Source organism: Propithecus coquereli, unplaced genomic scaffold, assembly GCF_000956105.1.
Source record: "Propithecus coquereli isolate 6110/MARCELLA unplaced genomic scaffold, Pcoq_1.0 Scaffold1, whole genome shotgun sequence".
NCBI classification, from domain to species: domain Eukaryota; kingdom Metazoa; phylum Chordata; class Mammalia; order Primates; family Indriidae; genus Propithecus; species Propithecus coquereli.
This window is the reverse complement of record NW_012133857.1, coordinates 27,088,615-27,105,731: the sequence shown is the minus strand read 5'-3', so window position 1 is coordinate 27,105,731 and position 17,117 is coordinate 27,088,615. Positions and strand designations below refer to the sequence as shown.

General features: G+C 41.2%; 1 protein-coding gene across 1 annotated transcript in view; it reads left to right on the top strand.

Annotated features, from left to right (window-relative positions):
- Positions 1 to 17,117, top strand: part of ADAMTS9 (ADAM metallopeptidase with thrombospondin type 1 motif, 9) — a 189,036-nt gene that overhangs the window by 81,685 nt on the left and 90,234 nt on the right. Inside the window, exons 13-19 of the mRNA XM_012639039.1 lie at positions 2,336 to 2,517; positions 2,609 to 2,745; positions 4,232 to 4,349; positions 4,607 to 4,702; positions 13,419 to 13,585; positions 13,678 to 13,807; positions 14,418 to 14,544. Coding sequence (XP_012494493.1) covers positions 2,336 to 2,517; positions 2,609 to 2,745; positions 4,232 to 4,349; positions 4,607 to 4,702; positions 13,419 to 13,585; positions 13,678 to 13,807; positions 14,418 to 14,544 — 957 coding nt within the window. The remainder of the gene's footprint in view (positions 1 to 2,335; positions 2,518 to 2,608; positions 2,746 to 4,231; positions 4,350 to 4,606; positions 4,703 to 13,418; positions 13,586 to 13,677; positions 13,808 to 14,417; positions 14,545 to 17,117) is intronic.

Here is a 17,117-nt window from a genome sequence, read left to right as displayed (position 1 = left end):
AAAAATCTTATTTTCAAAGGGAAAGAAATATGAGTTACTTTCAGGCAATAAATAAATAATCCATCTATAGTCAGTGGGGACATCTAAAAAGATTCTGTAAAAATAATTTCAACCTGAGGAAAAATAGAATGGGAGGGGGTCTTGCTTGTAGCACATTTAAAACAGATTTCACCTGAGCAGGTATATGGGCCTGATCTATTATTTATGTGTAATCTGTAATGTTTTATGCATGAGACTGGGGTGCTTTGGTACTGAGAAAAGGGCTTGGTATCCGGGAAACCCAGTCTACATCTCTAAATGAAACCGAAGGAAAAGACGGTGGACATGGCGCATGGAGAATGCAGCAGACAGGCGTGCGGCAAACACCCGGAGAACCTGGATGCCAGTCCTGACTCTGCTCCTTTATTAGCTGTGCGACCTTCGGCAAAGTACTTCTTTGAACTTCCTGTCACTTGGTATAAAAGGACCTCGTGTGCCCTACCCTTGGGCAGGATATGAAAGAGCGTTAGGGAGTTGAGTGCACGATGCGGATATAAAGCATATGTGCTTAATTGGGCTAAATGGGGGAACCATCAGATGTAGACACTGCTGTGCTACGTGGCATTTTGCATCCCTAGGTGCAGCCGCCTTTACAGTAAATAATGATAAATACTTCTCAGACTCTTCGCTAAGCTCCTCACACTCACAGCAAGCCTTTCAGGTATATAGTATCATCTCTGCTTTATACGTGAAGGGTGGAGCCCAGGAAGCCAGGTAGTTTACACAAAGCCCATGCTCTCACCTTACTCTACGAATCTTTGATCTGAAAAGGACATTTGTAACAGCATCAGGACAAGCTCCCCTAGGCGGGCCTTCCTGAGACCCGGGTACTCTGCAGGAGCATTGAGTCTTGCCTTACCATTCCCACAGTTGGTGCTCAAATCCACTGCTGAATTGGATCAGATTAGACTGGGTAGTGCTGTCGTGTAATAACGGGTAGCAGCTAACATTTTCCAGCATCTACTGTGTGCACCCATTTTAGAGAAGGGGAAAATAGAAGCTCAGGGGGATTAAGAACTCAGCCTAGGGCCACATAGGATAAGGCAAGAATGGAACCCAGATTCTACTCTAGCAGTCTTCCTGCCTCTCATTCTGTATTTTATGGGCATGGATATATTTCTTATTCATCAAAACCTGTGTTTGAAAAAACACAACAACAGAAAAAAAAAAAAAAACCCTTTTTATAGTCAGGATTATTCTGAAAGATTCATTCTAAAGAAAAAAGGTGAACATTTTGCTTTCAGTTTCACGGGTGTCCTAGGGTTGCTGTGAAATCCAAGCTGTTGCAGCCCTGGGTGGGTGAGCTCTGGCTTCCTATGATTCTGTGATTTTCCTGTTTCCATGATGAATTTGGCAAGCTGCTGACTGCTGGTAGATGTGTTGTATAATTTACTTTCTGGATCACATCTGGAAAATACATGTACGGGCTTGCATGCCGAGGTTAAATTTGCACTGTGATGCTTTGCAAGGCATACTCCACACGCTTGTCACACAAAAGCTAATGAGACCAGTGTGTTCCTTCCTGCTTCTCCTCTTCAGTTAGTCAAAATATGGACACATTCCCTTTATTCCATTTTATCTATGAAACAAAACAAACAAAAACAGTGGTTGTTGGGAGAGAGGGTGGGGAGGGACAGAATGAATGGAGGTAGAAAGTTTATGATGGTCTCCCATGAGAATATCGAGGTACAGAGGTGGACAAGGATCACTGTGACTACTCATAGGTACCCTTTACCTTTTACATTTTCAAAATAAAAGGACTGTGAATGTTCGGGAGAAAACAGACAAAAAATGCTATGGGAGATTCAGGCTTTTTATTTTATACTTTAAGCTACGTACCCTAACATTTTATCCTCATAACAGCCTTACAGCTGGGCACAGCGGCTCATACCCATAATCCCAACACTTTGGGAGGCCAAGGCAGGAGGATCACTTGAGGCTATGAGTTCGAGGCCAGCCTGGGCAACATAGGGAGACCCCATCTCTACAATCAGTCAATCAGTAAATAAATACATACACACATACACATGCAGCCTTACAAGATAGCTATATCCCATTTTACAAATGTAGGGACTGTGGCTTGAATGTAGGGGTTGAGTGACTTACCCAAGGTTATACGCTTTAATGGTTGGTATTGGAGGCAGAATGTAAAGCCAGAATTCAGGAGCCCTCTCCCTTCCCACTGTCATCTGCTACCTCAAATTTGCTTCCCTAAAAGACAGGAAGTCATGAATGAGGGGAGGGTGTGCAGAAAAATACATTATGATAAGCGTGTGTGTTCTTTATATTTTCTCAGGCCAAAAAACGGTGGAAAATACTGTGTAGGGCGTAGAATGAAATTTAAGTCCTGCAACACGGAGCCGTGTCTCAAGCAGAAGCGAGACTTCCGAGATGAACAGTGTGCCCACTTTGATGGAAAGCATTTTAACATCAACGGTCTGCTTCCCAACGTGCGCTGGGTCCCTAAGTACAGCGGAAGTAAGTCCCTCTAGGGCATGTGCCTGCTGTTGGCAGGCTGGTCCTGGGGCCAGGCACAGAAGTCACATTGTGTCCTGTTTCTCCTCTCTAGTTTTGATGAAGGACCGGTGCAAGCTGTTCTGCAGAGTGGCAGGGAACACGGCCTACTATCAGCTCCGAGACAGAGTGGTAGACGGAACTCCGTGCGGCCAGGACACTAACGATATCTGTGTCCAAGGCCTTTGCCGGGTAAGTCCCAGATGGCGTTTTCTTCACTGTGTTGTCCTGCTGCCAAGCTGTGGCTCGTGGCTTCCTTGATAGAATAGCAATTGCTAATATCTGTGCACTGTCTCCAGGGCAGTGGTTCTCAAAGTGTGGTCCTTGGGCCAGCATCAGCATCAACATCACCTTACTCCGATGCATACTATGCCAACGTTTGGGAACCACTGCCCTGGACTTTTCTTGACATTTTCAGCCTCCAGGGAGGTCTGCACAAAACCTCCCCTTTAAAGATTTATTATAACAGTTTATACACACTCTCCTTTACTTGAAACTTAGCGCTTAAGCAAGTGCTTCCTGATAGCAGGTTTTCTAGCTGAATAGCTATGTTCCAGCGACACGTCATGAGGACGAGCTGGCCCCATCAGATTTCTCTTTGTGATTTTAACCACAGTTGCTTCTACCTGTGACGTGCTTGATCATTATTCTCAAAAGGGAAATGGAGAAGCTTCTGGCAAACGACAAGGCACCAGAGCAGTGATTTCTCAAGGGCTTGATACCATTTTGCTGTTCTTGCCAGTCAAAAATCATTCCTGACCTAGCCAGGCTCTGAGATGATGGATTCATGTTTTTACGTGTGGTCCAAAGGCAAATTGGAGTTCCTGATTGGTAGGGTTTGATCAAAAGAGCCCCTAAAAGCTTCACCTGCTTCCCAACTCACAGCTACAGCGTGGATTTCCTCGTCAGTCCATTCCATGGCACCACGTTCAGTTCGTCCTCAAAGATTAGTTCACGCAAGAGCAGAATGGACAGTAACATGGACTTTGTTCTTCCGCTCATTGCTGGTGTCCGTCTCGGAGCTCAGTCTATACTGCTGCATTGTGTTAATATGTGAGGAAATTCCGGAGTCCGTGTGCTGGAGCCTAAGGCCTCAACTCGCAGCTTGCAGTTGCACTTTGTCTTGCATTCATACTGATATTTAAACCTAAGGGATTTCACATGAAATCAAATTTTCCAGCTTCCCTTGAAAAATTGGAAAATGTCAACACTGGGCTCCTATTTCTACATGGCAGGGGTAGCCTGCCGTGGACAGTGGCTGCTCTCTTAAGATGGGGCATGAGCTCCTTAATTAGATACAGTCCTTACCACCCCCCTTTTTCTCATTTCTGAGGGATTTTTTTTCATTTACTCTGCTTATTCATAGGCTAGTGCTTCTTGAACTTTAATCCATGGATGAAGCAGCTGGAGAATCCTGTTAAAATGCCAACTTAGGAGACCCAGGTGGCCCTGTGATTCTGCATTCCAAACAGCACCAAGCATGCCCAGGGCTGCTGGTCCAAGGACCACATTTTAAATAGCAAGGCTGTATATAATTTGAGTTCACAATCCTTGCAAGTTTAAATGGGACTTCCCTTTCTTGTCATTTGAATGCACATCATTCATAGAAACGCATTACTTGCCATTTTGTAACCACTATAATACTTACCATTTATTTCAAATGTTTTCTTTTTAAAAGCAAGCTGGATGCGATCATGTTTTAAACTCAAAAGCCCGGAGAGATAAATGTGGGGTTTGTGGTGGCGATAATTCTTCGTGCAAAACAGTGGCAGGAACATTTAATACGGTACATTATGGTAAGAATCTGCTCCTAAGAACCATGAGAAGAAAAATGGCCAAAGTTTAAAAATTGTTAACCACATGTTATACTTAAGCGTATTAATGTCAAGCATAAAATCAGTCTTGTTATGGTACATTATCTGTCTGACTATATGTCACCTACCAGAATTATATGAGAATTATATTGTATTCTTTTGTTGCCTACCTTTTACTCCATACTTAGAGAAAGTGAACCATTCTGTGGAATACTGAATTTCTGCTAAATTCTTTCCAGGTTACAATACTGTGGTCCGAATTCCTGCTGGTGCTACCAATATCGATGTGCGGCAGCATAGTTTCTCAGGGAAATCAGAGGATGACAACTACTTAGGTGAGATGGGCTGCCCCCTGCTATTTGCTGGAATTCTGGTTCCCTGGAGCAGTTGGCAGATGCTCCTTCCTTCTGCTCCAGAGAACCAGAAGGAGAGCTCTCAGGTGTCATGGATTTTCGTGAAAGAAGTTGATCTTGAAATTCATTATTTCTCCCTCACACACACATCGTCAGAGTATTGATTTAAGGGTTGTGTCGTTGCGCTGTTTGATATCAAGGGATTTACTCTGGATCTGACAAAATAGAAAGGCCTCAAGTGAAATTTTGAAAGCACTTACCCTCTAAGTTTAGCATAAAATCATTGCTCTTATTGAATCTTTTAAAAAATATGTCCTGTAGGTAACTGGCTTGCAAATGTTTTATTAGAGGTATTACTTGACTTGATTTTTAGGTGATCAGCTCTCACCAGTAGCAGACCACGGGTAGACTTTTTTAGTATTTATTGCTGGTTCATTCCAAAAGGTTCTAGAGTGGCACATATTTTTCTCAATTCATTACTAGAATGGGCCACTTTTTTCTTTACAGAGTCTTTATCTTCCCTCACTGAGCCCAGACACATGATTAATTCATATCTGTTCCTTACATTTCAACCGCAACATACTAAGGATCCTGTGTTGGTTTGCAACAGTTTGCTCAGTCCAATCCTACTTCTATTCATTATTTTGTAAACTGCCACAAGTGATTACAAAATTTGCTCAACTGACATTTAAAAGAAAGACGTGGGGGGTAGAGTCATGAGTGAAAGAGGATTCGGCCTTGTACAACTGGACTCCTCCCAGCCAAGAAGAGCAGCATGGCTTTCACTCATATCTAGAAGAAATCAGGGCAGTCTTACTGGGAAGTCAATTTTTATTTTTTTGATGTTATTTATTTTTTAAAGTTTCCAAACATTATAAACCTTTATTTTCTCTCCTGTCTTTTTTGAGACATTTTCACAAACTGTGACTTCAGTTGGATTATTTTTTTCTCTGTACACTGAAAAATGCAGTAGAAGGAAATTTATTTAAGTGTCTCTGATTTCATATTTTTTTAAAATTTCAGAATATTACGGGGATACACACGTTTTGGTTACATAATTTGCTTTTGTACAGTTTGAGTCAGTTATAAGTGTGCCCTTCATCTAGATAGTGTGCATTGTATCATTTAGGTGTGAATTTACCCATCCCCTCTTCCTCCCTCCCACCTACTTGATTTCCATTGAGTTTTACTTCTATATGTGCACGTAAGTGTTGATCGACTAGTTCCGATTTAGTGTTGAGTACATGTGGTGTTTGTTTTTCCATTCTTGCAATACTTCACTTAGAAGAATGGTCTCCAATTCCATCCAGGTTGTAACAAAAGATACTAGATCACCATTTTTTATGACTGAGTAGTACTCCACACATATACCATGTTTTATTAATCTACTTACGTATTGATGGGCACTTGGGTTGTTTTACATCTTTGTGATTGTCTGGGCAATTTTTATAAAAAATGAATGTACTTTGTCTCTTATAATGTCTAGGCAGGAGCTCTATTTATCCATCTGAATATAGCCTCTATAGAGGCTTAATCCAAACATTTGGACATATTGAGCCAGTAAATGAGTATTTTTTGAATCAAATTAGAACCTCTATCTGTATTTTGGAATGTCTACATGAAATCTTGCATAGTCAGTCAGTGATCCTTTAGCCAAGCATGCTAGTCAAGTATAATATTTATACATGACCCATTGTAGCATTTCTTGCTGTGTATCTCCATTCATTCATTTGCTTATTTAATATGAGCCAGGCGCTGTTCTAGGCACAATGAACAACATGGACCAAAAAATAATGAAAATTCCCGTCTTCTTGGAGTTTATTTTTTAGTGAGGGGAAATAGAAAATAAACAATAACTTAATAGATAAAGCAAACTCCATACTATTAGAAGATGGTATGTGCTATTAGAAATCAGAGCAGCATAAAAGAAATTGGGATACCGGGGGTGGGGTGGGGCCAGTGGAGTTGAAATGTTTGAATCGGGGAGAGAGAAAACAGGCTCTGTGGGAGAAGAGCATTCCAGGTAGAGGGAATAGCCACTGCAAAGTCCTTGAAGTAGGACCATGTCTGAATTGTTGGAAGAACAGAGGGAGGCCTGTGTGGCTGTTGCTGAGTAAGCGTGGAGGACAGTCCTAGATGAGGGTGGACAGGGAGCAGGACTAGGTCATAGAGGGCCACATAACAACTGGAAGGACTTTGGCTTGGACTCTGAGAGACAAAGGGAGCCACTGGAAGTTTTGAGCTGAGGAATGATGTGATATAATTGCATTTGTGTTTTTAAAGGTGTACTCCGGCTGGTATGTTGAGAAGAGAAGGTGGAGAAAGGGTGCAGGGCAGAAGCAGTGACCCTGATTAGGCAGTCATTGCAGTAATCCAGGGGAGAGATGCTGGTGGCTTGTCCCCAGGCAGGAGCAGTGGAGGTGGCAGCGTGTGGTCAGATTCTGAATGTCTTTGGAAGTCAGAGCCATCATGATTTGTTGGTGGATTGAATATGGCAGGTGAGAGAAAGACAGGAGTCAAGGTGTGAAGAAGTCGAGCAGAGTCACAAATGCTAGGGTTTTGACCTGAGCAGTGGAAAGGTTGGAGTTGCCCTCAACTGAGTTGAGAAGACTCGTTACATATTTATCCATATGCCCACTAGTGTTTTAAGGTCTGGGCTGCATCTGTACATCTTTAGCTCCTGATATAAAACCTACACATGGCAGGTGTGAAGTAAATGCTGAATTACTGAGCAGCCATTGTTCATGCTGTCTTTACTGTACCTACTGTGTGCTTAATGGAGAATGGGGGTTACCTTTGGAAATACAAATTCATCCCTTCTTTTAAAGGTCATAATGTCTCACTCGGAATTAATTACTCAATGGCTGCATTGGTTTTTCACCACCTAAATATCCAAAGGAGTGTTGACTTTATAAGAGAATTAACAAAGTTCATGGGGACTGTTTTCAAATTATTTTGGGGGAATTCAGTATTTCTCCTTCCACCACTGTGTAAAATCTGTATTTTTTTTTTCATATGCTTGGTTATAAATTTGAGCATGTGACTGCTATGTCCTTACTACTTCCTAATTAAATCAAACCGCATTGCGTCTAACCTCCTTTATAAATTGATTTCCTGAGAGCCGAAAGCCACATTGAGTTGCTCCTTTCTTCTCCTCGAAAGGGAGAGGGATTCTCTTCTATTCTTCTCCTTCTTGGAAAAATAATCTCCCTCCAAGTAGTGGCCTCGATTCAGTTCAACTTAATCAGCCCACCTCGGGTGCCTGAATTCAGGGCGGGCCTCCTGATAACCTTTTATTTCTCACTGAAGGTTTCTTAATCTCCTTGTAAAGAACGAAAACAAAATTAAAGAAGATTTGTCATCGGGGACAGGCAGTCTGAGGCAGTCATGGCTCTTTAATGGAATATTATGGGAAAGTCACCTGTTGGCTTAGGAAAGTGTCTCTGGAAGCAAATGAAAAGTGTGTGAGCGTAAATTGCAAGTCACAGGCCACCGAGTGTGAAAGTCAAGACCTCAGAGCCTTTGAACCTCACAGTGGTTACTTAACAAGTTAGGAAGAATTTGATGTTGTCATCAAGTCTGGGGTGTGTAAATGTTTACTCTTGGCTTCAAGGAAGGTGCAACAAATGCCCCGGGAAGGTTTTACGACCCATGCTGGGTCTTGCGGGAGTCCAGTCGCAGCTGTTCCGTTGCTAAGCAATCTTCATCCTTATCCCTCGTGTTTTTTTAAATGTCACTCAAGCCATCCTCTTCTGCGTGTTTTGGTGAGGGAGCAATTTCCAGGGGAGAGGGCCTTTGTGACAGCCCGTCTCTGATGGGTGCAATGGGAGGGAAACCAACCCAGGAAATTAGCTCCCCTAATCGCATTAGTGGGAGGTTGGGCATTAGACTGTTGTTTTCAGGAAACTATTTGTTTCACAAGGTACCGAAGCAGAAAGCCTCTCTGTCAAAGGTCGTCCTGTCACATGGACCTCTCCCTCCTGTTGAGTTAAAGCCAAGCTGTACCTACGGCCACCATGTTCATACCTCTTTAGAGGAAAAAGTAGACATTTCTGTGACACTTGTTTGTCTCCAGTACACTTAGTCCTGGATTAATCGTGGCAATGGGAAGACAGGAATCGATTCAGTGCAAGATGAATTTCTTTTCATCTGATGATTTTAAGGACGTCTGGCGCCAAACTGTTTATCAGAGCAGATCATAAGAGGAACCTTCTACCATTTGAGCCCCTGTCTCATTCCCTACTCACGGTCGACGGGAATAAAGAGCGTGCAGTGAAGGGTGAAGGTACCCCAAGTCAGCATAAGCATGAGAGGAAGCCTGGAGACATTGGAAAAGACCCCACCCCCAATTAACCTAGAATAGACCATCGATCTTTGAATATAACCATACTGGATTATCACTTAATTTACAGAACTGGCATGTGACATTTCGGTTCCCCTTTGTTAGTGAAACATCAGCTGGGTAGCTAGTACGTGACTTCACTTGAAAGAATTGGGTGATTTTGTTGACAGCACATCATGCCATCACCATGTGAGTGACCCGCATTGGACAGCCTCAGGATGCCCGAGGTGCCGCGGAAACGACCTCGGCTCCAGTCAGTGACCCATTGAAACTCCTGCATCTTGCATGGCCGGTAGATCTCACGCTGCAGGAGCTGCAGGCGAAACGAGGTTGTCAGAGGTTTACACTGATTGAGAAAAGTCGTTTGGCTGGAAGCACTCTATTCTCCTCGTCATGAGTGTCAGGTTCCATCCATCACGCATTCTTTCAACATCATCGATTGAGCACCTACTATGGGTTGGGATTTTTCTTGGGCTGACAAAAGTGAATTTTTAAATGGTTAGTTTGCTAAAGGGCTCGTGTAGGCTAGCAAAATGAACAATTTAAATTTTTAAAAATCTGTAACCTAAGCATATTTAGTTTCTATTTGTATGCGAGAGAAAGTGCCTGAATTCATTCACTAATTTAACAAGCATTTGTTGACTCCCTTCTTGAAAAATTTTAGTGGTTAACAGGCTCTGGAAATAGATTTCCTTGATTAGAAACCATCTGGCCTTGGGAAATTAATAATCTCTAGGTCATGCTTTTCTCATCCATAAATTGGGCATCTATAAGAGACCTTGCCTCATAGAGGTATGATAAGGAGACAGAGCATGTGAAGGCATTATGGTCTGCCAGGAACTAAAGCCACTATGCACTATCTTGTTTAATCCACCTAACAATCTTGTAAGAAACCCATTATACAGAGGAGGAAACTGAGGCTTAGAGAGCTTAAGTTACTTATCCAAGGTTACACAAACAGAAAATGGGAAGAATTGGAATCCTTATTGGTCTGACTCCAGATGTTATAGCCTTAACCACTTTAGTTTATTGCTTCCATGTAGAAAAATATATGACTGACCAGGGGCTATATAGGCCTGGAAATTTAGGTTTATTGGTAGGAGTGAATGGTGAGACTGGAAAGATAGGTGAGGTTAAGATTTGTAAAGTTACAGGTAGGTTATGTAAGGAGTTTGAACTATATTCTGTAGGCAGTAGGAACTATCAAAGGATTTAGAGCCAAGAAGTTGGGTGGTCTTTTATCCTTTTAAAAGCTAACCCTGGCTGTTTCCTGTGTCACCGTGTTCTTCCCAACCGGTTCAGATTAAGGCATCTTATTCTTCCCTTGGGGCTACATGGTGTTCACATGGGTGGAAATTCTGATAAATGAAACACTGGGTTGGGAACAGACTTCAGTGCAGTTAATTCCTGATCCTAGAAAGAGTAGCCTTGCGTCAGTGAAGTGTCCAACTGCACGGACTCTGTGAGGTTCCCATGTCCAAGAAAATGAGGATCCTACTGCTACCAAAGCACAAGGGACACTCAGAGCTTCATCTCAGCCCTCTTTAATCTGCGCATGAGGGTACAATACCTATTTAACATAAATCCTCGAAGCCTCTTTTGATAAACATCACTTCTCGCCTGAGTGGTGAAAGACACTGCATCACCTGCGTCAGCGAAAGATGAGTTAGGACCTGGCAAATACCTAAGACGACTTGGCCATTCCTCATTCCATGGCCAAGACAGATATTATTAATATGATGCTGAGCCATGATGTTGTCCGTGAACCCTGTTCTACGTGGTTTGTCAGGCAGCTAGTACCAATTGATTACCACTGGTGCCTGGGAGGATACCTGGTTACCATACACAAGTTAGTTCCTTGTTTTTCTTTTATTCACCTAAGTACATTGCAAGGGTTTCCTCACTGCTGAGATTTGCTCATAGGGCACAAATTACAAAAGGTCAGAGAGCCTTTTTCTAATATTTTGTTCAGGGCCCAAATGTTTAATAGCTCTGATTTATCGAGTGCCTGGTTCATGTCAAGACCAATATTCAGGAGGACTCGTTATTGAAGGAGCAATGGTACTGGGGAGAAAAAGCAGTACTGAAAATGATACCAAAATGTTGTAATAAATACTACAGGGAAAAGATATAACAGATTTTTTTCTTGAGAAATTAATACAAAAGTATGAAAATAAATTTATTTGATCTTATAGTCAACAAAATTATGTTTTCATTCCAATCATGCTGAAGTTTTGGAAAGAATAGAGCAACTGATAAATATTTTTGCGTTAAGTTTTCCATATCATGTCATACAATAGCAGAGTAGTCTATTCTTAACTAAAAGTTTGGATTTAACAGTAAAATCTGAAAGAGAGTCAATTTTTAAAAAACTTTCAGAGGATTCATTAACTTTACCAAGAATCTCTCTTGGCCCTTTGATAAATAAATTATTCTTTCTGTAGCAGCTATTATCTCATCCTCCTTGTCAATTTGCTTTCCTTTTCTTTGTTTTCTTTTTTTCAGCTTTATTGAAGTATAGTTGACAAATAAAAATTGTATGTATTTAAGGGGTTCAACCGGATGTTTCATATTCCTATACATTATGAAAAAATCACCAAAACCAAGCTAATTAACATATCTATCACTGTATATAGTTACCCTTTTCTTTTGTTTTTTTTCTTTCTCCATTCTTTCATTCCTTCCTTCTCTCCTTCCTTCCCTCCATTCTTTTTTTTTTTTTTTTAACGTATGTATGTGTGTGTTTGGTGAGAACACTTACGATCTACCCTTAAGTAAATGTCAAGTATGTAATACAGTATGGTCAACTAGTCACATTGCCTTATGTTAGATCTCCAGAATGTATCCATCTTGAATAACTGAAACTGTACCCTTTGACCAACATCTCCCCATTCTCCCTCTCTCCCACCCCTGGCGACCACCGTTCTAGTCTCTAATTCTATGAGTTTGACTATTTTAGATTCCAGAATTGGTCTCTGTCAGGTCTTCATTTGGCCGTTATTTTGACACTTGATTCAAGAAGTTCTCCAGCATCACTTTTTCAATGTCACTGAGTTTGTTTTTTTTTTTTCCATCTTTTGCAAGATCTGGTGCCCCTGCCATGTGTTCTTTCCGAAGCTGCAGTATAGTAGCGAATAAAACAGTTCCAACCTCCTTGCCCTCATGGGGCTTCAATTCTTCTTTGGGGAGGGAGAGCATAAACAAAGTGCCATGGAGAAAAATTAGAGTGGGAAGAGGGATGAGAAATATGAAATCTGTGCTGGCAGTGGGAGGAGGTTGCAGTTTTAAAAAGAATGGTCTGAGTAGGTATATTAATCTTTCACAAATTATCTGTAACAAGTTATTTCAAGACATAGTGGCTTAGAACAACAAATACATACTGTCTCTCAGGTTCTTATGTCAGAAAATCACCTATCATAGCTGGATATTAATGGCTTCAGGATTCTCATGAGGTTATAGTCAAGATGGCAGGCAGGGCCGTGGTGTTATCTGCAGGCTTGACTGGGGCTGAAGGATCCACATCCCAGATGACTCAGAGCTTTCGGCAGAAGTCTTCAGCTTTTCACTGATGTTTGCAGGAGGCCTCTCCATGGGCTTCTTGAGTATCCTTACAACATGGCAGCTGGCTTCTCCCAAAGCCCACTGTCCAAGGAAGAGCAAGGCAGAGCCACAGTGCCTTTGACCTTGCCTCAGAAGTTGCACTCTGTCGTTTCTGCATTATCTCAGTGATTACACAGTAATTCCTACTCATTGTGGGAGGGGATGACACAAAGTGTGAATACCAGGAAGCAAGGATCTTTGGGGCCATGTTTGAAGCCGGCTACCACAGTGAGCCGCCTGAAAAGGTGACATTTGAGCAGTCTGTTAACCATGTATCTTCAGATTTCAGCATCTGTCAAACGAAGAAGATCTATCAAAGATTGAATAGGCTTGACTAATTCTAAAATATATAGAGAGATTTGTGTAGGAACCAATTTTATAAATGTTCAATTTACTAGTGTATATTTTTCAAATCATTATACTTGTGCTTCCCTCTGTTAATATAATCCTGTAACTATGGGTCTTATATAACAAACCCCATGCTGATTGGAACCCCTATATTATATTTTGTTTTTCCCAGATACCATGAGGGATAGGTGTTTTATCTCCATTTTAGAGATAAATGGACACTGACAGAGGGAAAGTGATTCCCAAATGCCACACGCTGGCAAGTGACAGATCTAGGATTTGAAGCCATGCCTGTCTGGCTCAGAAGTTCAGTTCTTTGCACTATGACTCTCTGCCTATAAAGATGTTAGTTCACATTTCAAACAGGTAGTCGTGGGCAGCAGATTAATGAATTCTCTTTTCTCACAGCTTTATCAAGCAGTAAAGGTGAATTCTTGCTAAATGGAGACTTTGTTGTCACAATGTCCAAAAGGGAAATCCGTGTTGGGAATGCTGTGATAGAGTACAGCGGATCCGACAACGCAGTGGAAAGAATCAACTCCACGGATCGCATTGAACAAGAACTTTTGCTTCAGGTAAAAACTTGACCATGAGCCCACCACGCTCTTATCCCAGTTGGAGTCACCCGGCCCACAAACATCCTCTCCGTTTTGTCCACACATTCCAGGTTCTGTCGGTGGGGAAGTTATACAACCCCGATGTGCGCTATTCTTTCAATATCCCGATTGAAGATAAACCTCAGCAGTTTTACTGGAACAGTCATGGGCCCTGGCAAGCGTGCAGCAAACCCTGCCAAGGTATCTGCTTTGAGTTTGAGGTTGGGGGATCTGAAGAATTTTAAATATCTCTTTCTTTTTTAAAAGAACAGCCAAATCGGTGGAACCTAGGAACCTTTCTATCTGCATGTGTCTGTAATCAGCTTTCTCTGAATCTATCTGGTCATTTTGGGCTGGCAAGTTGAATTTTTTAAGGGATTCAGGAAATGGTAGGTTTCCTCATCATAAGAGGTTTGTACACATGTAAAACCAAGCAAAATCAGCTCTGCCACCTTAATTTTCTATGGGACATGGTTTTAGAAGTCATATCATATATTATTTATCTTGTTTCCTTTTATCTAAATTAGTGGTTGGCAAACTACAGCCAGGGGGCCAAATCCAGCCTGCTGCCCACTTTTATAAATAAAGTTTTATTGGAACACAGCCATGTTCATTTGTTTAGGTATTATCTACAAGCAGCTGCCTTTGCCTCGTAATGACAGGGTTGAGTATGAGTAGAGTAACAGAGATCATATGGCCTGAAAATATTTACTGTCTAGCTCTTTAGAGAAAATGTTTGCCAACACCTGGTTGAAATCATTTATGGAACAGATTAATTTCCCTGAATGATTTTTTTTTCCTCCCTGATTAGGGGAACGGAAACGAAAACCTGTTTGCACCAGGGAATCTGACCAGCTTACTGTTTCTGATCAAAGATGCGACCGGCTGCCCCAGCCAGGACCCATCACTGAACCCTGTGGCACAGACTGTGACCTGAGGTGGGGCTGCTCTTCTCGGGATCTTTACTACTGAGTCATGAGGGTCCTGTGGGAGCCCTCTGCATGTGAGAAGGGGAAGGGGGGATACTGACCTTCAGTTCCCCTTTCTTGTGTTTCAGTGAAATAAGCTTTAGCCAATTTTCCATCCCTCCAGAACTGATCATCCAGGACATATGCCTGCAGGTTTCTTATTCACCTGAAAATTGAAAATAGCTAATAAGAGTATGGCACTTGCCAAAAAAAGTTCTCTTTTGATCCTTACAACTCACTAGCTAGGTATTAGCATCATGATTGAGTCACATCTTATGCAAAAATTTGGTTTGAAAGTCAAAAGAAAAGGGGAGACCCTCATCCCTTGAAGTACCTATAGTGTTCTGTATCCACCTAGAGTGTATACTATCCTGCAGAGAACTCTTATGCACATAAAAGTTGCAATGCATTAAGGTAGAGTCGTGGAAGGAGCAAGAAGAAAATCTATATGCAGATGGCTTGATATTCAAACAATTCTATATTTAAGAAAAATATGGTATCTGGGGCAGGAAATATTGGGTGGGCGGAGAATTCTAAAGCTTCCCCATTTGCCAGTAAGGTTGACTGTGTAATGTTTAAATATTAAGTAGGCGTAGGCTTCTATTGTATAGTCTTCTTGACAATGAAATGCAGGTAAAGTGAGTTGCTGTTTTATTCTCCTTTTAAGAAGAGAAATTATCAGTGTAGAGTGGTATGGAACTGTGTTAACTCACCATTCATAAGTAACAAAGTGAATGCTTAAGCATTTTGAAGGTTCCACATGACCATGTCAAATCCTATCAAGTGGCATTATCTGCCTATAGCACTGGATTGCAGATCATAAGGCCCTCTTGAGGCTCTGAGAGAAAAGAGGAGTGCTGTGATCAATTAGTGATGCCTGCCGTGGAAGTCAGAAGGGGAGCTGTGGCATGAGTGCCATATCTTTGCCAGTACTGACTGAAGGCTCTGACATCAAAGCCCAGGATTTCTGCACCCTACCACACTTGCCCTCTACCCAGTGTCACTGACTTGCTTGCTTATTGGCTTGCAAAAAAGCATTGACAAAAGTCATTGTGGAAGGACAAGAAGACATTAAAAGGCAGACATTTGTACCAGGGAGTATTTTTGTTATAGGTAGTATCTATATAAACCCATTGTTTCAGCCAATTGAGTTAAATTAGAATTAAAGATCTTTTCAGAAAAAAATAATTAGGTAACTAACTTGAAGTGCAACTTTAATAAATTGAATAAGGTGACATTTTCAGATTAGCCTTACATCAAATTATCACTATATTCCCCAATACTCTGAAAGTAATAGTAATAGAATCAACCATTTACTAAGAACTGTTTTTAACAGTTATATATTATCCTGTTGTTATTTTTTATTAATAGGATAGTTCTTATATTATCCTATTAAAATAATTAATACCCAATTAGTTCCTCAAACAACACTATGACATGGGTCTTGTTATTACCACCATTTTACAAATAAGGAAAACAGAAGCTAAGAGAAGTTAAGCAAATTGCTCAAGGTCACACAGCCAGTTAGAGAAGTGGCAGAGATTCTGATGTTCCTATGCAGTCCGTCTACCCCTGGACCCTGTGTGCGTAAACCCCAGGAGAAGGCTGTTTTCATTCTTAATTCGTTCATGATGATGGGTGATATTCATGGATCCCGTTTTGTGTAGCTTTTCTTCCTTTGTGAAAAGAAATAATTCCCATAGGAGTTTTCTGCCCCATTCCTGTTCCCTACCTTGCATGGATCCCCCCATTTCATTTCTCATTGCTGAATCAGACTGCGGCTGGGCGAGTCTCTCATGATAAATACATGCTAAGCATGCTCCTGTGATCACAAAGAAGGCAAGTTTGAACAAAGCATTTTGAGTATTTGAATGTGACCATAAAAAAAAAAGAGACTTTTATGTAGGATGATACAAAAAATCTCAAGTGAATTTCTCCTCATTGGTTTATACGGAGTTAATGATACTGAAAACTTTGTTGGAGAATAAAACACCAAGGGTAACAATAATAAAAATAATAAAGCATACTTTTCTTGAATGCTTGCAATATGTGCCTTGCCTCACTGAACCCCCAAAATAGCCCTGTGAAATACATTCTATTTTCCCCCATTTCACAGATGAGGAAGCTGAGGCTCAGTGACATTAAGTGACTCACCTAGGGTCCCTTAGTTTAATAAATGACATTCACACCCAGGTCTTTCTGATTCCATAGTCCATCCTCTGATGGTTATTAAAAATAATTTCACTATACCTAGGTAAAGTCGGGGCTTGCAGTCTTTTCATTTCATATAGTAGGCATGCCAAATACGCTGTTCTAAATTCCTCATTCAGAAAAAGTCACTAGTTTTTTAACACTTAACTTTTTTTTAAAACTCTACTGAGACCAAATGAGAATAGCAGCTCAGATCACAGGCTTGGAGGGTCATAGTAGCACCTCTGACTGATTAAAGAAAGAAGGTAAAGAGATCGTGGCCGTGTCTTTTGGTAGAAGTGAAGCTTCTAAGAGTATGAATTAAAAAATGAAAAGAAAAAACTAGAATTTAG